General features: G+C 41.1%; 2 protein-coding genes and 2 pseudogenes across 2 annotated transcripts in view; 2 read left to right on the forward strand and 2 right to left on the reverse strand.

The window, feature by feature from the left end:
• Positions 1 to 8,697: 8,697 nt before the first annotated feature.
• LOC146463018 (uncharacterized) lies at positions 8,698 to 9,858 on the reverse strand. Its single transcript, XM_085084930.1, has one exon. The coding sequence runs from the start codon at positions 9,856 to 9,858 to the stop codon at positions 8,698 to 8,700; it is 1,161 nt and encodes a 386-aa protein (XP_084941056.1).
• A 1,075-nt stretch (positions 9,859 to 10,933) lies between these two features.
• On the forward strand, positions 10,934 to 12,375 carry LOC146463019 (uncharacterized; annotated as a pseudogene).
• Positions 11,668 to 22,814, reverse strand: part of LOC146463020 (uncharacterized) — a 62,816-nt gene continuing 51,669 nt past the window's right edge. The window contains exon 2 of the mRNA XM_085084932.1: positions 11,668 to 11,788. The gene's annotated coding sequence lies outside the window, so the exon portion shown is untranslated. The remainder of the gene's footprint in view (positions 11,789 to 22,814) is intronic.
• Positions 14,140 to 15,266, forward strand: LOC146463021 (uncharacterized; annotated as a pseudogene).

Here is a 22,814-nt window from a genome sequence, read left to right on the forward strand (position 1 = left end):
TGCTCCAACTGCACAAGCAAAATTCGAGGAAAAGTTTGGTAGGACAAGCTTCAAATGGAATGACATCTACAGATTACTTTTTACAGTAGCTTTGAATACAAAATGTTTTGAACAGATACTTAGTTGCAAACACCTTTCTTCACGAAGTTGGGTTGAAACCGACAGCATTGTGTACGTTTTGTGGTGAAGAGAGCGAATCCCTTGAGCATTTATTCATTTCATGCTGCATAACAGAGAGATTTTGGCTGGAATTTATTCACTGGTGCAATAATATACACATTGAACTTGAAAAACTATTTGAGGTCGATAAGCTTTTTGCAATTTGGGACAGAAAAGAGGATTTTCTCTTACTTAACCATCTACTAATCATTGCCAGGCAAAATATTTACGATTGCAGAAGCAAACTTATTCACCCGTAGCTGAGATTATTTATCTCTAAAGTTTATTATATTTATTAAATAGAATTTAAGATCAACAAATTCACCAAACATGAATCCAGTTTTAACCGGAAATGGAACAAGCATATCACCAGTTTAAGTGCTTCATAGCGGCACCCAGGTCTTTATTTCTCCCATTTAGTTTTGTTATCAATTCTATTGTTATCATCATTTTATTTTGCTGCCATGTAACCTTTAATAATGTAAGAAGGTGTAGCGTCTTTTAGGTTGTATGATATTTCTGTTAAATACATATTGTATGTGCCACAATTTATTAACTAGCAAGTTTGGTTTTGTGCATGTCTGTGTTTAAGTGTAAAGTATTATATTGTAAGTAGCGTAAGCATTATATTGTTAAGTAGTGTAAGTAATATGTTGTGAATAATAATAATAATAATAATAATAATAATAATAATAGAGCAATTTTGCTAGCTTCCTGAGGTGAGATGTCCAGGATTTCATTTGGTTTGTGCGAAGTAATGCCCACTGGAGGCACCTTATTAAATGTGAACAATTTCTTTGCTCCTGTGCTTTTTTCTAAAGTTTTGCGTCCTTTTCTTGCTAGAGGACTTCTGTCTGGCAAAGAAACGGTAGTTGCTAAGAATTGACTTAATCTGCCTGAATCATCATCACTTTTGATCGCAGTGTTTTCCTTATCTCTTTCCAGCTTCGAGTGGATGAAATTATAAAGTTCGAATGCATTCCTTATTTTTCTTCCACAGGTATGGCATACACGATCAGAAAACATGTCTGATCAGGCTATTTTCAATCTGATCCATGACGAAAGTTCTGCTTAAGTCACATTTTGACACCCTTTACACTTCGAAGTCTTGAAGAGGTTTTGGGTAGAGATACAAGAAGTCTTCTGAAATTCTCTTATTTAATCTTCAGTTAGCAAGAGCACAATCCACAGTTATCATTGACACTTGTTGTGCATCGAGAACTGGAAAGCTTTTCTCCCTTGACAGGCTTTTTCAGAGTGTCGGCCTTCGCTGCCATCGAAAAAACGGAATTTCCAGGATATGTTTTGATAGCCAGCTGCCCCATCACTTTCCCGCCAACTTTGCAACTGAGAAAGTTTCATTTTACCATCTGTCATCTGATTGGTTGAGTTAACTGGATATTGACAGGTTGTCAAATGTGTAAATTTTGGGGGCATCAGTGGTAAATGACTGGAATCCAGGCTGGTGGTTCCTCGTTGTGAAGCCACACGCTGACGCAGCTTCACTGCAACTGTCGCAACTCTCACCCCGTATCCCCCGCAGCTGGACCACTCGTTCTAGCCGGCTTTGCCTACCAACAAAAACTGCCAGCTACACAGGCTAAGTCTGGAGCTGTCTCGTGTTTGATGGGGTCTTTGTCATACAGTGAATTGTTTCAAGTTTCTCCTTGGCCGGTTGGGTTCCATTCTCAGTCAGAGCGTGTCCAAAGAAGTCAACTAGTGTCTGCTTGAACTGCAACTTTTCAGAGTTCAGGCTGACTTTGTGTTTGTGAGTGGCCTTGAGCATTTCACGGAAGGCTTGGTCGTGCCTTGATTCGGTTGAGCCACATACCAAGATGTCGTTAGCAATGCCCGTTACATTGGGGATGTCTTTGTACACCTTGTGAAGTTTGCAATGGATGATGTCTTGGGAGAGCTTGACCCTGAAGGGTAATCGTGTAAAAGGTTCCGTCCAAAGGGGGTGTTAAATATGGATAGCAAGCTTGATACATGGTCCGAAGCTACATGCCAATAACCTTTTTTGCTATCGCCGATGGAGAAGAACTTCTTTCCATGCAGCTGCGGCAGGAGCTCATCAATGGTATGGGTGTAATAATGCTCTCGAAGTCTATTCCTGTTAAGGTCTTTTGGGTCAAGGCAAAGTCTCATCTTCTTTTTGCCTTTTGGGTTTCTTTGATGTTACATACAATCAAGTTTACCCAGTTGGTTGGTTCGTTCACGACAGTGATGACATCATCTGTGATCATTTTGTCAAGCTCCTCCTTGTAAAGGAATGTGTGTACTGGAACAGTGGCAGCGGGTGAATGACTGGAATTGGGTCTTCAATTAGTTGAATGTGGTACTTCTCTCCGGGGAAACAACCTAACTTGTCGAAGCAATGTTGGTACTCTTCCAAGACAGTTGGCTTAGATAGCTGACCGTGGTGTGCCTCAGCTACTGTCCTGGTTGGAGGAATGGTACTAACTTCATCTAAATTTGCTGATATTATTCCCAGGTCTTGCGACTGTCTGCAACCCAGCATGGATGGGCTTCCTGGGGCTTCCACGGTGTTGAGTTTGATGGTGGCTGACTTGTCCTTAAAGGAGACTTTTAAGATAGCTGCACCAATGTTTCCTATCTGAGAGTCTCCATATCCTCTTAAAACATTGCTTCAGGGAAGGATATCAATCGGAGAAGGGAAGTGCTGGAGATCTGTGGTAGTGATCACGCTGGCATCTGCTCCAGTATCTACTTTCAGGCTCATGTTGTGGTGTTCATAGATCTTAACCTTGGCCTAAATCTTGTCTGGATGGCTGTCAAGGGAATTGAGTGATATTTCTTGCGTTTGCTGGCCCTTTGTTGAGGTGAGGGTTCCAAGGAATACAGTGACAGGTTCAGTGTCGCTTTTTTCTTCTTTTGGTTCCTCTTCATAAGTGTACCCATCATAATTGTCATCCAAGGGGTACTCATCTTCTAGACAGGGAATCATTTTCTTGATCCCAAAAAAATTAAGATCCTCTACTGCTTAAAAACTGGCGCCCTATCACTCTTTTAAATGTAGATTATAAATTAGCAGCCAAATGTATTGCAAGGTGTTTAGAGAAGGTTCTTCCGCATCTGATAGAGCAGGATCAGACAGGATACATCAAAGGTAGTGTATTGGCGAAAACATCCGGGTAATTTCAGATTTAATTGAACAACATGAAAATAAAGACGGTAGGATACTTTTCTTAGACTTTGAAAAGGCCTTTGAATGGGGTTACCTTTTCAAGGTGCTAGACCTCATGAACTTCGGCCCTAGTTTCCTTAACTGGATTCACACTTTCTACAAGAACATCTCCAGCTGTGTTATTAACAATGGTTACTCCTCAGATTTTTTTCTTTACAGAGAGGAGTAAGACAAGGATGCCCCCTTTCAGGACTACTCTTCGTTCTTGCGGTAGAACCACTCGGCCATCAGATCAGAATCTCCGAATCTATCAAAGGTCTTGAAAATGGGAATAAGATCACCAAACTCAGCTTGTATGCTGATGACACCACCGCTTTTATCCGCGACGATTTATCTGCAGCTTCCTTATTTGATCTGCGCGATCAATTTGGCGACCTCTCCGGCTTGAAAATAAATAAGTCGAAAACCAAGGGTTTGTGGCTAGGTGTGTGGAAGTGTAAACTAGGCAAAGGCGAGCCTTTCGGTATTTGAAGGCCAAAGCAGTATGGAAGAGCAAAATCCAATGTAATAACCTGATGGGTAGTGAACCATTCAAGTCGCTTGCCGAGAGGGACACTATCCTCTCCACTAAAAGGGCTCGTTTGATACTCAGGGAACATTCTTTCCCCCCGGCTCGTTTGTTGAAATCAATCTAAGTAAACAGGTGCCAAATGTCAAGGACACTTACGAACTTCCTTTTAAAGTCACTGTTGAAAACAAGTTGACAAACTTTGAGTTTAAAATTATACATAACATCTTACCAACCAATCTCTCTCTCTCATTATAAAATGAACATAAAAGAAACACCACAATGCGAGCACTGCCTCTTTCAAAATGAAAATCTTTTTCATGTTTCTTGAGTGCCCTGTAGTTGAATCATTTTGGAAAGAAGCCGTAAGGTGGTGGAATATAAAGCGTTGAGATAATATTAATCCCAACTACTCTGAAATCCTTTATGGCTACAAACCTGAATCTAACAGCTTTTACGCGTAAAATTATTATGTTCTCATTGCTAAATATCATATATTCCTCACAAGAAATCAGTCAGAGTCTCCGAGTTTAAAGGTCTTTCTTGCCTTACTGGAAAGTAAAATCAAATATGAAAAACAATTGGCCATTAAAAACTAAGACTGTGGAAAATACGAAGCTAAGTGGACCACTCTCTGCGTATGCGATGTGTAATTTTTTCTCTCTCCTTGTCTATCTTCTTTGCACCTGTCTATTACCAACCCTTTTCTATGTTTCCGACATGGTTGTATTGTGTCGTTGTAAATCATGTAATCAGTAATGAACTTAAGCGTATTGTTTGTTTTTATTTTAACGCAGTGTAATATATAGCAAATAATGTAATGTAAGTAAGTAAATGTAAGTGCAGTGTAATGTAAGATAGCGTTGTAGTGCTTTGTAGATAATCTAAGTATTGTAAGTACTGTAGTGTAGTTGTTAGTACTCAAGTACAGTAAGCATTTATTGTAAACGTGAAGTGTGAAGGTCAGATTTCTCGTCACCTTTGGAAATTATCTTCATTTGTGCTTTCATCAACTTTTGCGAGGTGGTAGACTTGCTTGAAGGTTAGCCCGTTGCCAAGTGCAATTGCATCTTTGCGTACTTTATCAGGCGTTTCTGCATGCACACTCTTGGATAATGGCCGGTCTTGTCACAGTGCTTGCACTTGAAATTTTTGGCGGGGCAACTTGCTGTTCTATCATGGGTGTTTCTGCACCTGAAGCATCCTTTTGACTTGAACTGAAGTCGACAAGGTTTTCTTCCAGTTGAAGCTTTTTGATTTTGGTCGCCGTAAGGAGGTTGATGTTTGAAGCTCTGTCTTGGTGGGTTTTGGGTCGTCAGTATGCAGATTCTCATTGAACTGTGTGAAGGTCAGATTTCTCGTCACCTTTGGAAATTATCTTCATTTGTGCTTTCATCAACTTTTGCGAGGTGGTAGACTTGCTTGAAGGTTAGCCCGTTGCCAAGTGCAATCTTATCTTTGCGTACTTTATCAGACGCCACGCTGAATACCAGTGTATCTCGGAGGGCATTTCTTTAGCAGCAGGATCGTATCCGCCATTTTCAACTAATAGTCGCGCTTCGGCTTCCTACAGTGGTCTATCTCCCTGCTTTAGGCAACGAAGTTGATGTCTGGCGAGGATTTGATTACTTTGGGGCTTTATGTAAGCCTCTAGGGCCGCCATAACTGGAGTGATCTTCACCGTCGTTAGCCCATGTGGGCGTGTTGTAGATCTCGAGGCCTTTGTCGCCTATCCATAACATCAGCAATCTCACCTTTTTCGCCTCTTCGACTTTGTCAAGCGCCCCCGCGAAGATAAGTTCGCATTTCTGTTTGAAGAGTTTAAAATGCTTGTGGATATCTACTGGAGTGGTCCAGTCCATCGATGGGGGTTTGAATCGATCGGCCATGTTGTTGTTGAATGCTTGAGATCACTGATGTACTTTTACTGTTAGCACTTGAAGTAACTTATGTTCCAAGGCTTGAACTTTTCAGCCGGAGGATCTGCATCTTTTCAGGATCCCACTTCTGACACCATGTCAAAGAATGGAGTCCAGAAACAAGTATGAGTTTCCTGGAAAATCTTCTTTAATCACCATGTGTTCAGGCGAGCAAATTAATACAAAATGGGAAGGGTGCGCATGCCCATATATGGCCTGTCATGCTAGACATACTGTGACAATCGCATTCGTTTTCTACAAGGAATGCAACAAAACATGCTGGTATTTACAACATGGGTACTGGTAAATGACCTGATAAAATAGTACACACTGCTAAGGAAATCGCATATCAGTTATATTTGTAAGAAAATTTCTAAGTCCGTTGGTATAATGTACAGATTTTGTTTCTTTTTGTCATCAAACACTAAAAAATCTTTGTATTATACCTTAATTTATCCCTATTTAAATTATTGTACTACAGTTTGGTCTTCTACTTATGTAACTAACTTGAATCGCGTTTTTCGTCTTCAAAAAACGAGCTGTGCGAGCTATGACAAATTCTAATCACCTTGCACCTTCTGCACCTTATTTGCACAATTGAATATCCTAGATATTTTTAAAGTGAATTCCCTTTATGTTGCAAAATTTATGTTGCCCTCTCACCAAAGTTTGCTGCCCTTGCCCTTTTTAAATTTATTTCCAACAGGTTGTCAAATTCATAATTATGATACTAGAACCTCAGCTCATTTTTGACGTCACACCTGCCAAACTAATATCAAGCAATTTACTATACTTTTTAGAGGGCCAAAAATATGGAATGCTTTGCCATTATCAATTACGTCTTCCCCTAGTCTATCCACCTTCAAAAGAAAGCTTCTTGATTTCCTCAGTTGTATGAAACGTCCGACTCTCTTATGCCTTTATTTGACAGATCAAAACTCCAAATTATCTCCCTAATTCATCACGCGACATTGTTAAAGACTGAGACCAGACACGTTTGGGCTGAAAATAAAACTTTAATTAATTACAAGCTCGTGTGATTGTCCCCTGGGAGGGCGGGAGGGAATAACAAACTGTTGATGGATCACACGCGGCTGAAGCGACGAGCTAACTAAGCACAAGGTCAAAGAGATGCGAACATGAGACGATGGCGCAACGCGATCTCCGTCAATAATTAACCTATTTGACAAATCAAAACTCCAAATTATCTCCTTAATTCATTATGCGACATTGTTAAAGACTGAGACCAGACACGTTTGGGCTGAAAATAAAACTTTAATTAATTACAAGCTCGTGTGATTGTCCCCAACAGTATTAAAAGATTGGCCCAAACGTGTCGTGATTGAAAAAGAAAAAAAAAAGAGAAAAATTGGGATGATTGGTAATGATAAAACTCTTGCTGTGTATAAAAGTGTAAGTATATGTGAATATACAAGCTAACCAATGTATATAAAGAAAGGAAAAAAAAATCTAATCTCAGCAGTTGGAAAGAGAACTTAAGTGTTTATGAAAAGGCCTGCTGCCATAATGTCAGCCACCTGTGAACAAGTAGACAGGGGCAAAGATAAATAGACTTGGTAAGCGTCAGACCGCCAATCTCCGTGGAGCTTTATCAAATGTTCAGGAACACCCGCTTGATAGGCATACGTAGCTCCGCCTCGTCTGAAACTGTGTGGGGAGTAATTGGCTGGATTTAATCCCAAGCTAGCAAGGAGTCTCTTGAGAGAAGTAGTAAAGTAAGAAGCTGTGAGGGGAGTGAAACCTGGACCGCGGCCTGCCGGAAGACAGAATAACAGCGTGACAGGAGGTGCGGCAACCAAGGTGAAGTAATGGCGAATGGCTGACAAGGGCACAGTGAAGAGTTTGGAATGCTAGGAAGAGGAATGATGTGAATTCCTTCATGAAACTGCCGTGTTTTAGACCACTTGATACGTAACAGGGCACTGGAGTCAGTGAATTTAATGTCCTGTCGGGTCAGGTGCATATCGCAGTTGAACAAAGAGGCCAACGCAGCGACCAGATTGGACTTGCGTAAAAATAAGAAGAATGCTGTGGTAAACAACGCCCACAGAGCCGCTTGTGCTGGTACGGTCAAATCCAAGGATCAATGGATGGAAACCAAGATGTTCGGTGTCATGGGATGTTTTTGGCGTGAAGAGGTACCCAGCAGTCGCTTAAGCCCTTTCTTAGTGAGAGTTAAATCGAAGTTGTGAAATGACTCCGTAGTGAAACCCTCATAGAGGTTAAGAAGGCGAACGGCGTTCAGATGGTTTAAGATGTAATTAAAAGAGGACGTCCTCCATGCTAAAACGGAAGCATACGCGGACAGTGTTTGAGGTAAGGCTGGCAGAGGACCCAAAGTGTATTGTTCACAGAAGTGGTACTAAAATTTCCATTGAGGACGGAGATTGCGCAAAGTTCCCGGAGCATAAGCGTTCGCTTGAATCGAGGCCACAAGATCATCGAGGGTGTGAGGAGGCGAGGAAAAGGAGACATTGGCACTGGTGGAGGGCAGTCCTGTGAAGGAAACACAGAAGCGGGAAATTAGCAGCTGATTTGAAACTCGAAGAAGTGAGGTGGGCAATAAACGTGAGTTGTTGTAAGAGTGGACGTGAGCTCGGAAAACCTCTGCTGGTGCATGGGAGACAAATGCCAGCGGCTTAGATGATCCGCAATGGAGTTTGTAACGCCGGTAATGTGCGTGGAGACGATTTCCGAGTCCCGGGCTGCTGTGAGAAACCATATTTTGCGTAAACAATGTTGCATTCCTGGGGCGCGCGAGTGGCCAGAGTTAAGTGCGAGTACACTGTTCTCGTTGTCGCATTGTAAGACCAAATGCTCGGAGGAGCGGAGCCCAGATCTTGAGAGCCACCATGATGGCCAGTAATTCTAGGGTGTTGATGTCATGGCCAAAACGGTAAAGGACTGAGCTTGGAAAAGGCGTGTGGAAATACTGGCCGTTTGAAGAAGCCACCGGCTCCCGTGCTGCATGCATCGGTAGAGAGATACATAGGATCGTTGCGCCATGGGACAGTTCTGATGATAGTTACACCGTTATAAAATGGGAGAAAATAGCACCAACATCGCAGATCAGCTTTGTTGTCGGGCGAGAGTGGACAGACAGATGATAATTTATGGACGCGTAACGTGTACAAGAGGGTAGACATGAAAACGCGGGCGGCACGAACACAAGTAGTGACGTAGGACATCATTCCAAGAAGAGACTGCAGTTCGGTTCGAGAGACGTTGTCAATGAGCAACAGCGACGAGCAGCGATCAAAAAGCTCCTGTACACGTTCAGGAGAAACGGAGACAGTCATGTTAGCAGTGTCGACCAAGACTCCAAGGAAGGCTGGAGGGGACGCTTTTTCAGGTGAGGTATCCAGGCCTATCTCTTCCAGTAGGGAACCAAAAGTCTGGAAAGCCTCCGCTGACTTATCAGGAATTTCAGCGCCACCAAAATCATCGATGTAGTTTGTGCAGTGGAAGCCTAGATCTCGGTACATGAAAGTGATGACAGTAGTGGAGTGTTGGCACATCATGGCGGAGAAGCGAAGGCCAAAAGGGGGGGTGATGTCGAAGTAAAAGGCGTCGCGGTGACGGAAACCAAGGAGATGATAATCACGTGGGTCACCACGTAACTGTCTGTAAGCTCTGCTGAGGTGCATCTTAAAGAGATGACAATGACGGCCTTTTAAACGGATTATGTCCAGAAGAGCATCTACCCCGGGTAGACGGAGCTTAAAGTCGAGACCCAGATAAGTATGCGCCAGAATCCCTGAGTTGACGGAGGATCCCCGAGGGAAACTGAGATCTACTACGACACGTGGTTTGCCTTTACTACTGTAGGCGATTTGAAGAGGGGAAGTCGTGAGATCGTTCGAGAGCGGATTGGACGAGAAAGGACCGCAAGTCGCACCAAGTTTGCACTCGCGGGTGAGGTAAGAGTCGATAACATCTGGTCTGGATAATGCGGACCCATGATTTCTGGCTGAGGATACAGGAGTTTCGTCGATGGCATAGCCAACGGGCCAGCCAGATTCAAGGGAATTGCAGAGGTGCATGTCGGGGTAGGTTGCTAAGCGACTCCGCCATGTGGGGATGTTGAGATTCGAAGGAACGGGAAGACGCAACGTGAAGGCGTTTGGACCAGACGCGCACTGAAGCTAAGCGTGGAGAGCAATGAGATGTGGGAATAGAGAAGATTTCAATGGCAATCGCTGGACAGGAGACGAGGGGCCGACGCTAGGCGGGTTGGAGGACGGAGAGGGTTGTGGATGAAGTAATATCTGGCTCGAGGATTCAGCGGGAGAAGAGGCTAGTCAAACTTTGGAAGCTGTGTCCCTACGGCGAAGAGGAACCGGAAACTTCCGTTTTGGACAGGTGAATGCTTGATGGTCAGAGCGCTTGCACACTACACAGATGTGGGACTTAGGGCAATCTGGTTTGGCACCGTCATCATACCAGCTCCAGGCGTTGCAGATTTGGTGGCGTGCGATGGCGGATTGAGATTCCTTAGGGGGGGCTGGTGGTTTTGAACCAGGTTTGGCAGCTTTCCTTTACTTTCGTCAGTAGTTGTTGTAAAGTGGTTATAGGTTTGTGAGCTACACGGATATTGTAGGGTTGTAGAATCCGTGCGATAGTCTCAGAAGTTCCCCTTACGTAAGGTATAGTTACAGTAGTTACGGGAGTCGCGTCGTTGTTTGTGACTTTAGGTTCAGTGTTCTTGTAAGTGTTACGTCTAACAAAGTCCTTGTTGTAGTTGTTCTTGTTGAAAACGTTGTCTAAGTAGTTGTTTTCGTCTGCGAGTCTGTAGGGTGAGTCACAAACCAGTTGTGCTCGCCTTGTTAAGGTCTGTATAGTCGTTGCTTTGTGAGAAGTAGGGTTGTAGGATGACTGGTCCAGTAGTCTGTCAGTATGTGTTGGTTTCCTGTAAACCGTAGTACTTAGTTTGTTGTCGTTGTTGCTACGGGTAACTAAGCAGTCTAGAAAAGGTATTTTACAATTTTCTTTGATCTCCTTAGTAAATTGTATGTCAGCGTTCTGTCTGTTAAGGTGTTCGTGAAAATCGTCGATTTTCGACCGACTGAGGCTATTGTATCTAGTGTTGAGGCAGTTCTGTGTCGTCAGAGAGAACTATCAGAATCGGCCAAGGATAACATCAGAAGTAGAATTGCTTCTACTATACAATCATCCTCCCTAACTGACAGTAACTTGACTAAAGACGAACGACAAGCACTGAAACGACTGAAAAGTGACAAAAACATCGTCATACTCCCCGCTGACAAAGGACGAGTGACTGTTGTTATGGACAAGACAGACTACTACGACAAAATGGACACTCTAGTTAACGACAAACAGACATACGAAGAACTGAAACGAGACCCGACGCCATCACTTCAACGTAAACTCAACAGTAAACTACTTGACCTTAAGAAAACTGACGTTATTGACATACAACCTTACAACAGACTGAGGTGCCGCGTACCGCAACCACCTTAACTCTACGGACTACCAAAACTACGCAAACCTAACATACCCATGCGACCCATAGTCTCGTTCTGTGGGTCCCCGACTTACGAACTATCCAAATACTTGACTACTATACTGAAGCCATTGACAAACGAATCCCGACACAAACTGCAGTCTACCAAGACCTTTATTGACGCCATCAAGACGGTACAAATACCTGACGACTACAAACTTGTGTCTTTTGATGTGAAATCACTGTTCACCAGTATTCCACTTCAACTGGCTCTAGACTGTACTGCTACCACCATCGAGAACTCCGCGACAAAACTGCCACTGCCTACAGATAACTTAATGGACCTACTGAACCTCTGCTTAACGTCCACGTACTTCTACTACAACGGAAAGCACTACAAACAGTTACATGGAACAGCTATGGGCTCACCAGTTTCTGTTGTTGTAGCAGAAATTGTCATGCAGAACATCGAGGAACAAGCCCTAGCAACCTACAAACGGACACTACCGCTCTGGTTACGCTACGTAGACGACACCTTTACAGCAGTACACAAAGACGAAATCGACGATTTTCACGAACACCTTAACAGACAGAACGCTGACATACAATTTACTAAGGAGATCGAAGAAAATTGTAAAATACCTTTTCTAGACTGCTTAGTTACCCGTAACAACAACGACAACAAACTAAGTACTACGGTTTACAGGAAACCAACACATACTGACAGACTACTGGACCAGTCATCCTACAACCCTACTTCTCACAAAGCAACGACTATACAGACCTTAACGAGGCGAGCACAACTGGTTTGTGACTCACCCGACAGACTCGCAGACGAAAACAACTACTTAGACAACGTTTTCAACAAGAACAACTACAACAAGGACTTTGTTAGACGTAACACTTACAAGAACACCGAACCTAACGTCACAAACAACGACGCGACTCTTGTAACTACTGTAACTATACCTTACGTAAGGGGAACTTCTGAGACTATCGCACGGATTCTACAACCCTACAATATCCGTGTAGCTCACAAACCTATAACCACTTTAAGAGAACTACTGAGGAAAGTAAAGGACAAAGACGAACCTAACCGCAGACAGGGAGCAGTTTACAAGATCAAATGCTGCGACTGCCAGGCCACTTATATTGGTGAGACCGGCAGAAATTTAAACGTACGACTGACTGAACACAAACGAGCAACTAGAAATGGTGATATCAACAATCACATTGCTGAGCACCATTTACAAACGAACCACAGAATCGACTGGGACTCTGCCAAGTGCATTACCTACTGTACAAATTACTATCAACGACTCACTCTGGAAAGCTGGTTTACTAACTTAGAACAAACGCCACTCAACCGTTGCTTACAACTACCTGCACCATACAAACGACTTATTGACAACAACAACGAAAGAAACAAACAATAGACCCACGGACTTTCTGACTAACAAAAGACGGATCGAAATGCACCAATCACTTTTTACAGTCTTCACAGCCAATAACATCACGGCTTACTGACAAACGACCAATAACATCTGGACTTCGTTGACCAATCAGGTTAACAACCAGAGATGTATATACCACCTACTGACGTTCCACAATTCACTTGACCCTGAAGATGACTTCCGCTCAGGTTGTCAAAATGTCAGTCACCACAAACAGTCCTTCTCAGGACTACACTCACCCGGATGATCATAATTTACGTACTTATGAGTATCTGATGTGGGTTAGAGAGCCGCAATTTCGGATGTCTTTTGACATGATTTCTCTTTTCTAAATTTAAAAAGTATTTTGTACTTCTTTCACCATACTCATGCCAGCGTGCTTTTGCACAGTTTTGCATTTGAGGAACTGGGGTCATTTTCAAACAGCCTTGTAGCTTCAAATTCTTGTTGGGTTTCTCATTCCTAAGTTTAGCTGTCTCTTTAGAGTAGCTGATAGCGTGTGATTTGATATTGCTAAAGATATTGCTAGAGCTAAAGTTATTGCCGCATGATCTCTACGTGTCGCAGGCAGTATTTCAGTAGAGTTCACAAAATCACAAAGATTGTTGGAAATTAGCCAAAAGTCTAGACGACATAGTACTGTTGGGGATTTTTGACTTCAAGTGTAACTCCTCTTTTGAGGATTGTTGATTCTCCCAAATATCAACTACAGTAAACACCTGCATATAAGAACAAATGGATTATAAAAACATCAGGCTGAAATTTGGTCAATAAAGCCTCATTTTTATAAGCACAAGATCAGCCTGAAAAATTCAGCATGTTCTTATAAAATGGAAAAGGTGTCATTATTACATAAAAAACAAGTGATTTTGTGTTGGCAGTCATGACTCTATCAGCTGTCAAGTGGTCGTATTTGTGTATTGAGTACTGTACTGATGTTTCTACTTTAATTGATTTTTCTACTGTAAATACACAAAAAAAATTGAGTACAGTATAGAAGTTCATTACTGCATCAAGTTTTGTACAATTTGGATCTGTATACTTAATGTTTCAGTGTCCTGCAGTTTCCTCAGGGTTACAACAATCAATAAAGAAAATCCAGGAGGAGAAATCATAAACAAAAGTTAATGTCATACCAAATCCTACAAGTACCATACTGAGGGAGTTTATTCTTGACACTTCTGTACGTTGCTCAGTTTACAGTTGAAATTCGACTCGGTTTTTTTCTTCTGTAATTCTCTAAGAAGATTCTTGAGATATCTAGCATTGCCAATTAGTCGATAGTCCACAGGAAGTTCTAGACCATCTCCTTGCCTTTTGTTGAATCCACTTCCAATACACTCTGCTTCAATTGTTCCATCCTCTGATAGAAACTTGTTGAAGATTTTAGAAAGTTCTGCAGAGACATGACCAACAATCTTGTCATCCTCATTTTTGACTGCAACTGCAAATCGACTGTGTGGATTATCTGGTTCCATTTCACAGAAAAGGATCTCCCCAATGTAAACCGTATATTCCTTGAAATAAGCATGATAACCCCTTGTACTTGCTTCTAAAAACAGTTCATATTCGTTCGCCATAATAATGCAACAAAAACACTTTATAAAAGTTCACTTTTGACTCTCGCAAGCAAAGCAAAGTGCAAAGTGAGAAAGCTATGGTTCAGAAAAAAGAATAAAGGTCAAAATAGTGTTATGGAAAAGATACTGCTGACAGCTTCAAAGGGAGCGATAACTGGTTCCAGCGGTTTAGAAAGCGGCATGGTATAATACTCGGAAGAAGAACTAATAATAAGAAAAGCAGTGCTGACGATGGCAGACTTACAATTCAGAAGTTCCACAAGAATTTGAGGAAAGCCCTCAAAACATAGAGGAGGAGAAATAAATCAACCTGTATTGACCCAAAATATGGAAGATGGACCCTTGAAAAAAAGTATAATGTGGACCAGGTCCCTCTTCCATTTGTAGTTGACCAAGCGTCAACTTATGACACCATCGGCACTAAGCAAGTATGGATTTCACAACCCTCATTGGGCTTGGACAAAAGGCAAGCCACCTTGCAACTTTGTATAAGGGCTGAAGGAGACCAGAACGTAAAGCCAGCTCTTGTGTTTAGAGGGAAAGGAAATGTAACCTTACTGGAGAAACAAAGCTATGATGAGAGGATGGATGTATATTTCCAACAGAATGCATGGATGGATACAGAACTTAACATGCAATGGTGTAACACTACACTTTTTCCTGGAGTTGGAAAAAATGACCAGGAAAATGTCATTTTTGCAGACAATGTGGGTTTTCAGCAAACTAGAGAGTTCCACGAGGCATGCAGGAACGAAATCAATGCAACTGTATATTTACTACCAGACTTCTGGGAAAAATTCACCACCTGGTGGTATCACAAAACGAAACAATTTATTTCCTTAACAGAACGCGTCGTCCTATATGGTTGGCACAACAACGTCGAGAATAAAAGACACTTAATGTCACTTTACTTATCGCAAAACATCATATCTTCTCAACAAGTTAACTTTTGAGAGCTTTCTGATCCGCTTTAGACACAAATTAGATATTTTAAAAGAAAGTTACTTAGCAAATAATCAATTTCATAATTTTCTTTCTGTATGGGACAAGTTATTGTAGTTATTATACATAATTTTGTAATACCACTATAAGCATATTGTTAACATAATAATTTACTTTTGTAAATAATACTTCCAGTTTAGTCTGTTTTTTTCCTACTATGTACTTTTCTTTTCGTATTTGCATTGTACCTAGCTTCTTGTTGTGTTTTGTCAATAAAGATGAATTATTAAAAAAAATTACATCTAGGGGCATTTTTGGGTAGTACCCGTATTACTAATATAGAAATTTAAGAGCATTTGAAGAACACTTTGAGGCTGATTTGTCACTAAGCACCCGTTAGATAAGAACCCGATCAGCCTGACCTCCGAAATCATGTGTTCTTATATGCGTTCGGTTTGTAAACTTTCAATGCTGTCAATTGCTGCTCTTCTTGGAATCATGATACCACCACGTTTATCGAGAGCTGGATTTAAAGGACAGTTGAAATCACCCTCTAAGATGATATTTTCCTCTGAGTCTAGGTTTTTACTTTGAAACAAGACATGCAACTTACTAAAGAACTGAATTAGATCTTTATGTTTGTTTGGGGCATAAATATTTACAAGAACAAATACTTTCTTGTTGAGTTGGAGTTTTAAAATAATACCCAAGTTAACATGACGGACCGAGACAACAGCACTAGCTTAATTAACTGCAGGTTCAGGAGGTAGTCTTCTTTTACGTGCAGTTTGCAACTGCATTTGTCTCTTGGTGGCCTCCTCAATTTCCAGCTTTTGTTTTTCTTTAGCTCGGTCAGCCGGCAGGGACTCTTTATACTCTCTGTCCTGTTGGCCTTTTATGGTCTCATGTTCAGCAGAAGTGCCTATTAGTCCACCATGGTTGGCATCAACATGACTTTCTTTCTTGGCAGGAAGTTTGGTTGGCTTCCTATCCCCTTCCAAAACCTCTGGCAACTCTGCGTCACACCCTCCTAACACCCTTCACTTTCCTTTTCAACAGATCTTGTCATCAGATAAAGTCTTACTGTGGTCAGGGCATGGCTAGTTATGTATCTGGCCAAAGTGAAGTTTCCAAAGGATATCTGATCACCCCTGAAGTTTCCAAGTGTTGATGTCATATCTTCAATTCTACTAAAAAAGCTCGCACCACCAGGAAAGAAAATTGATTTACCCAGAGCAATCAAATCATGCACATCCGAGCTACGTTTTGCACTCACAGTTCTAGTCCCACCTCCTTTTGCAAGGCGAACTCCAATGTACCTTTTCTGTTGCCGGTCATAGTGCAGCCAGCCAAACTTAACTTTTTGTGGCCAACTTTAATTTGGTGAGAGGGCCCTGGTTCTGTACAGTTTGCCTTTTCTTCGACTTTCATTTTCTTTGGTATTACCTTTTTTAAAGGAGATCGAGTAACTTTCTTTTCTTTTCATTTCTATTCTCACCTTGAACTTTTCATTTACATGGCTTCACAGATCCCCTCTTCGCAGTGGTCCTAGCTCTGTCAATTGTTCATCTGAAGCACCAATTACTGCCGAATAATCCATCTAAATAATGTGAAATAGAACTGTATTAAAATAATAAACATCAATACAGCAAGAACTGAAAAAGGAATATAATTTCCCTCTGACTGGTTGATTCATTTCAACCAGAGTTTCAACCATATTACTTCCATTTTACATATTTTGAAATATTTTTACATAAAAATCGTGTAATGCAATTTCAAGTCCACAAATTTGCATCTGACTAGATTGGAAAGATTTCTGATGTGCCTATTTATTGATTGATTGTTTCACGGTCAGTACAAAATGCAGACAACAGACTGCAGACCGGGTACAAAATACAGACTGCACGCTGCAGACTAGGTACAAAACGCAGACTGAGAAAATTAAGACCGTGTTTTCATCAAATACGTGATAACATGTTATTTTATAACTTACCAAGTGTTGTCTGCGGTCATCTTCCAAATTGGGGATTATTCTTGGCCTTATTTTTTCTTTAACAGAATTTTTAGAAAGCCTTCATTGTCTTCACACTTTGCGTGTGAGAGTTTAGTATCAAGTAACAGCACATCTATAAAATATGAATCTGGACATTATCTAAAAGCAAGTGAATAAGAATCTTGTAGGAAATAACATTTAAAGAATGTCCAAGTGTCCTTCATGTGCAATGTGTCTGAGCTGTAAATACAAGTAAAGAGCAATCGGCGAATTCTTACAGGAAAAAGAAAAGCATCATTTTCGTGACTGGTCGTTTGTTTACTTTTGTTGTCGCTGCTTGGTAACTAGTAGACTGCAAGTGGTCGTCCTTTGTTCCTCAGAGCCAAGCAGGGTGTGCGAAAAGTTAAAATTATGCAAATTACTGACAAGAAGGGAGGAGAGATTGGACTGAGAGAGAAAAAAAGGAAGACTGCGGAGGTTTTATTGTCTCTTGAATTACCCGTTTCAGCGAAATGGAAATTCCGATTGGTCGGTTACTTGTCAATCTGTCAACAATTCTGTCAACAACAAAAGTCTCAGTCTGTGGGGAGTCTACTTTTCGCGCTAGCCTTGAGATAAGAGGGGGACAGAAAAGATGTTTTGAAACGTGTTTGCGAGGAAAAGTTAGCCAGAATAATTCTTAAATCTCAACAAGAGGAAGCCGTTTTATCACTTTTAAGTTGAAAGGACGTATTTGCTGTATTGCCAACCGGATTCGGTAAAAGTCTTATCTACGGAAGCTTTGTTTTTGTGAGAGAAGTACTCGATGGGCATTTGCCTTCGATCATCGAAAGACGCAGATCTATTAGACTCTCATAAACGTGATAAACGAACATCCTGCAATCTCTCTGCAGATAAACATGAAATCACAAGTTACAAAATCCACAGATCCCATGTCTTCATAGATAGCAATCTTGCAGTTAATCCGAGCCAGTAAACCTTAACAAATGCCACAGAGCTAGCATACCCAATGGCATATGAAAAATTTTTCCCAATGGCTAATCATTAAAAAAACATCCATTGAGTATTATTTGAGTTTTTCCCTTCATGATCAAGATAAACATCATTAAGCAGAGCTAAGGTACCGTTGCATGCTTTATTACAAACTTATTTGCAAACTGCAGGAGTGGCGTTGGCCCATCAACACTTTTTAACTCATTTTAGGATCGGTGGACAGTTTTTGAATTATGAGTTTCTCGATCTGCCATGTTTTGGTTATCTGCAGCGTCAAATGTCAGCCTTGCTCTTGATAAGGAGAACAAACACGGGTAGAATACTCCTCTCTGGATTCCTTAGGGAAGCCAATGTCTTCAAGGAAGCCTGCTAAAGGTTTGGTCAGTCCCTTCTTCTGAAGAACCTGGAATATATTCTCCCTTTAGGCACCCTCGAAATTACCAAACATGACTTCGAAAGGTCAGTGACAAATTCTACAATACTGGGATGCTTTTTCACCCTTTCGCTTCCTTCCTCGCTTATTTTGAGCGACCTTCTTTTTCAGTGTTTCCAGATTCATTAGGAAACCATCGTTCTTATTCAAAAAGAGAAATCCTCACCAAACAGAACAGTAGGGGACAAACAGACACGTTTGTTTACAGAAAGACACGAGAAATCACCGCGAAAAGGTATCACTTGTCAAAGTAGGAGGGGATGTTAATTAAAAGGTGCGAAAAGCGGCAAATCGCCAGATCAAATATCCCATTGCAGTCTCTTATTTTTTTCTCCGCTCGGGCCCCGCCCTCGTTCCTCACGGCTTCGCCGTTTGCTCCTCGTGCGTTATGGTATGCTACCATGATGCAAAAGAAAAATAAGAGGGTGCGCACAGTCTACGTAACTAGTTAACTACCCAATCATCAATCAGTGTGTGTTCACCCTTGAACATTGAAGATATATCACAATGAAGGATCAGTTTGGCTTCTTCCTGACTTTCTTGACCCCTGAAGGGCCTGCTTACAGGCTGTAAGTCTGTTCTTGGCTACCAAATGAACACTGATTGATCATTGACCATCATTGTTTCTTGAACATTGCGTGTTATTAAAAACTGGATCATTGTATAATGCAATTCCAGGGATTTGATTGGCTTAGTGGCCATGGTATATTAGCCATTATACCATGCCCAAAAATAGCGACCATTAAATTGGCTTTTGGCTGTTTTTGTTTTGTTTTGGCTGCTTTTGGCTTTTGGCTGACAAAGCGAAATCAGGAAGATCTAGCAATATTTTTTGTTTGTTTTTAATAAAACAATTATTCCACTCGCTCTTCTCGGGTATGAGATGATTACAGTATTGTGCAAAAGTAATGCAAGCGAAATTCGACGAATTTCGTTTTTTGTTCTCCCGAACTTTCGAGCGAAATTTCGTCCAATTTCAAGCGAAAAGTTTCACCTGGAACGATATTTCGAGCAACATTTCGTGGAAATATCGCACAATTTTTCGGAAGGTCAAACGAAAAAGCGCTATTGCAAAAATTCGCACAACAACTACAGTAAATAAGAACCCTAGTGATAGCGAGGTAGTATTCACATCGCTTCCGATCACACAGGTGAAAGGTTAGTCTGAATGCCTGAACGAAGCTTATCGTAATTTGACTTGTACACGTTTACTAACAAATGAATGACAAACTAAATAAAACAACTTGCTTGAAGTCAAACAGACATGTAAGCCCGACACATTTGCCATGGAAAGAGCGTACATAGAGTATATATACTGTAAGCTTGTGTGAAAATCACGCAAAATGTAAACAAAACACTTCAGTCGGTCGTGGCATAAAGTTGCAATCTTCCTTGCGTGTTGCCACTGTAATACTTGTGCCAACAATATGAAAATGTAACCTCTGATTGAGATAAGTCCATGTTCAGTTTTTAAAAGTATTAGAAATATAATGATTAGGATAAAGCGGAATGTGCTGCAAAGTGGAACAAAACGAATTGCTATTTGTGGTTGTTTCACCAACGAATGACAATTCGATTCAGTGGACGGAAAGTGGTGCCTAAATTTCAAATATAAATTCCATGACCACACTCTTTTCTACTTGTGTACAGTGTGTAATGCTAATGAAATGAAAGGAGTTCCCTGAGAAGGTTGCAATGGCTGAGATTGTTAACGTCAATTGTCCAAAATTTTCGGAAATAACTTATTTGCATCAAGCTATTTTAAAAGCGTCACGTTTGGTCTCATGGGTTTATATTACTTGCACGCTAAACCTCGACTGATGTAACGTGAGTGATCATCGCGGTTATGAACACTACTTAACCCTTTGACTCCTGTCGAGTTGCCATGGTTTTCGCATACATTACCTTTTTTCTAGAGCGGCTTTACGCGATAAACTGCGCACTAGATAAATAAATATTCTTGGCTTCCAAAATTAACTGCATATTAAACTGGAATGATTAAACAAATGTTTTCCGACGTAAAATAATATGGTTACCGATTAATCATTTCCCGAAAAACACACTTGAACGCAAAAATTGCGAAAATTCACGGCATGTTGATGAAAACCTTTGGCATATCAAATTTCAACCCGCTTATGCAAATTGCCCTTGATTACGCATCTGTTTCTTCTCAAACGAATATATGAATTGACAAAGACTCAAAAATCAACAAAAAGCTTTTCCAACAAAACTTTTTATTGAAATAAACGATATATTTGCTATTAGAGGCAAAAAACTTTCAGTTTTTTTACGTGCGTGCAAACACGCATGTAAAATTTGAAGACGCTCCGTGTTTGTACAAAGCGATCACTCGCAGTAAATTCGGGCACGTTTGCGATGAAAATTACAGCAGTTATAGAATTCTGGTTCAAATCATCACTTAAACTATTTGTAAAAAGCAAATCCACATCGGAAAACATCATTTACCGTGTTGTCACCATTGTCCTGGTCTTAAAAACTCCGTTTGAAGCCCGCGGTTCGGTTTTAACTTTTGAGGCATATTTCGGTAGCGGCGTGGAAATATAAGAGATCACAACGCGAAACGGCTTTTCGCCGTTTTTTAACGCCTCCAAGTTCTCTTTTTTGACGGTAGATTATTGTTCACGGTTATTCCTTTCCATTGTGAGCTTAAAAAAGATGTACTTGCTTTAAAAGATGAAAAAAACATGTCTTGAAACTTCAGGACCGATTCACGCGCGGCACCATTTTATAATTTTGCTCAGCTCCATGCGGTAGGTTAAGAAGGATCCTTTCCCCTACCCCCTAAAATGCCTTAAAATATGCGCAAAAGACAGATTCTGATTGGTTTATCATTCTACTAGCTATTGTGACCTTTTCAGGACGAAAAAAACTCCAGGAGGGGAGGGAGAACGTATCGAGTTTCACGCGCGGAGCATGCGCGAGGGACGGCCGGTTTTGGCCGGTGTAGGAGTCAATGGGTTAAGCAGTAGTGAAAATAAAGAGTGAAAAAAAAAAGAACAATTCAGGCTTGACGGGATTGGAGCCCACTACCTCTGTGATTTTGGTGCAATGAAAACGAAGCCGTCCAAATGTAAGCAATGCCAAGGTAAGTGACACCACAAATTTATGCTCGCTGGCACGTGCCAAATAAACAATCACTATAAACCCAAATGCTTCAAAAGAAATAATGAACGAACTTTGCGACTCTATCCTCGAAACTCAAAATAACAAATCGAATAACAACCGAAATTATTGTGCGTTTTTAATCAAGGAAATACTGTTTTTCGAAGTTTTGATTCAAAAGATTACAATCAAGCTTAATTTCTCAGCTTGTAAAACAGCGGCTGAAAAAGCTACATTTTTTAGTTTCTCGTCCTTCACTGTTCAAACTGGGTGTCTCAAAAACGAAGACCTCTAAAACGAAGACCCTAAGAACCTAAGACCCTACAAACTCGAAAACGAAGACCCCCAAAATTCCCAAGTGTAAGTACAAAAAACTAACATAACATAAAAAAGACATTATTTCTTACCTCAAGTGAAATTTAATTCGTTCCCGTCTGGTCCTATGAGATTTTCCGCCATCTTGAGCTGAGTAACCACGCTCCCAAGGAGCTCTGACTGGAAGTGCATTGCAGACTGTTGCTATCGCAATCTTGTCATCAGTTTTGTCGCCGGGCCGTTTACCATTTGACAACAAAAATCGGAATTTTCGGTTGGAAGTTCAAATGGTTCAGGCCATTCCACTGGAATGTTTCCGGAAAATATGGAAATGCTCAGATGTATTCCTCTTTCCCCATTCCAACCGCAATAACCGGAAAATTCTGTACCATTTCTCAAAATCATGATCGGCCCAGTCCATTTTCGCACGCTCTTCAGTCGTAATTCAAGATGTCAACTACGGCATGGCGATGCACTCTTTGTGAAGCAATATTTTTCACAACTACTGAGTATCTGAATCAAAACTGCAGAGGCAAGTAAGTAATCAATTTTTATTATTCTTAATTTTTAGGGGCCAAACTCTTGGAGGTGTAGAATTGTACCAGAATAGTCAGCACTCAACAACTGTGCCGCTTTTTTGTTTCATTATTTTTTGTGAGCCGTAGGGCACTTGGGCCAGCCAAACCGCTGAAACTGGAAAAA

This window comes from Pavona decussata, unplaced genomic scaffold (genome assembly GCF_977016875.1).
Source record: "Pavona decussata unplaced genomic scaffold, jaPavDecu1.1 SCAFFOLD_181, whole genome shotgun sequence".
NCBI lineage: Eukaryota > Metazoa > Cnidaria > Anthozoa > Scleractinia > Agariciidae > Pavona > Pavona decussata.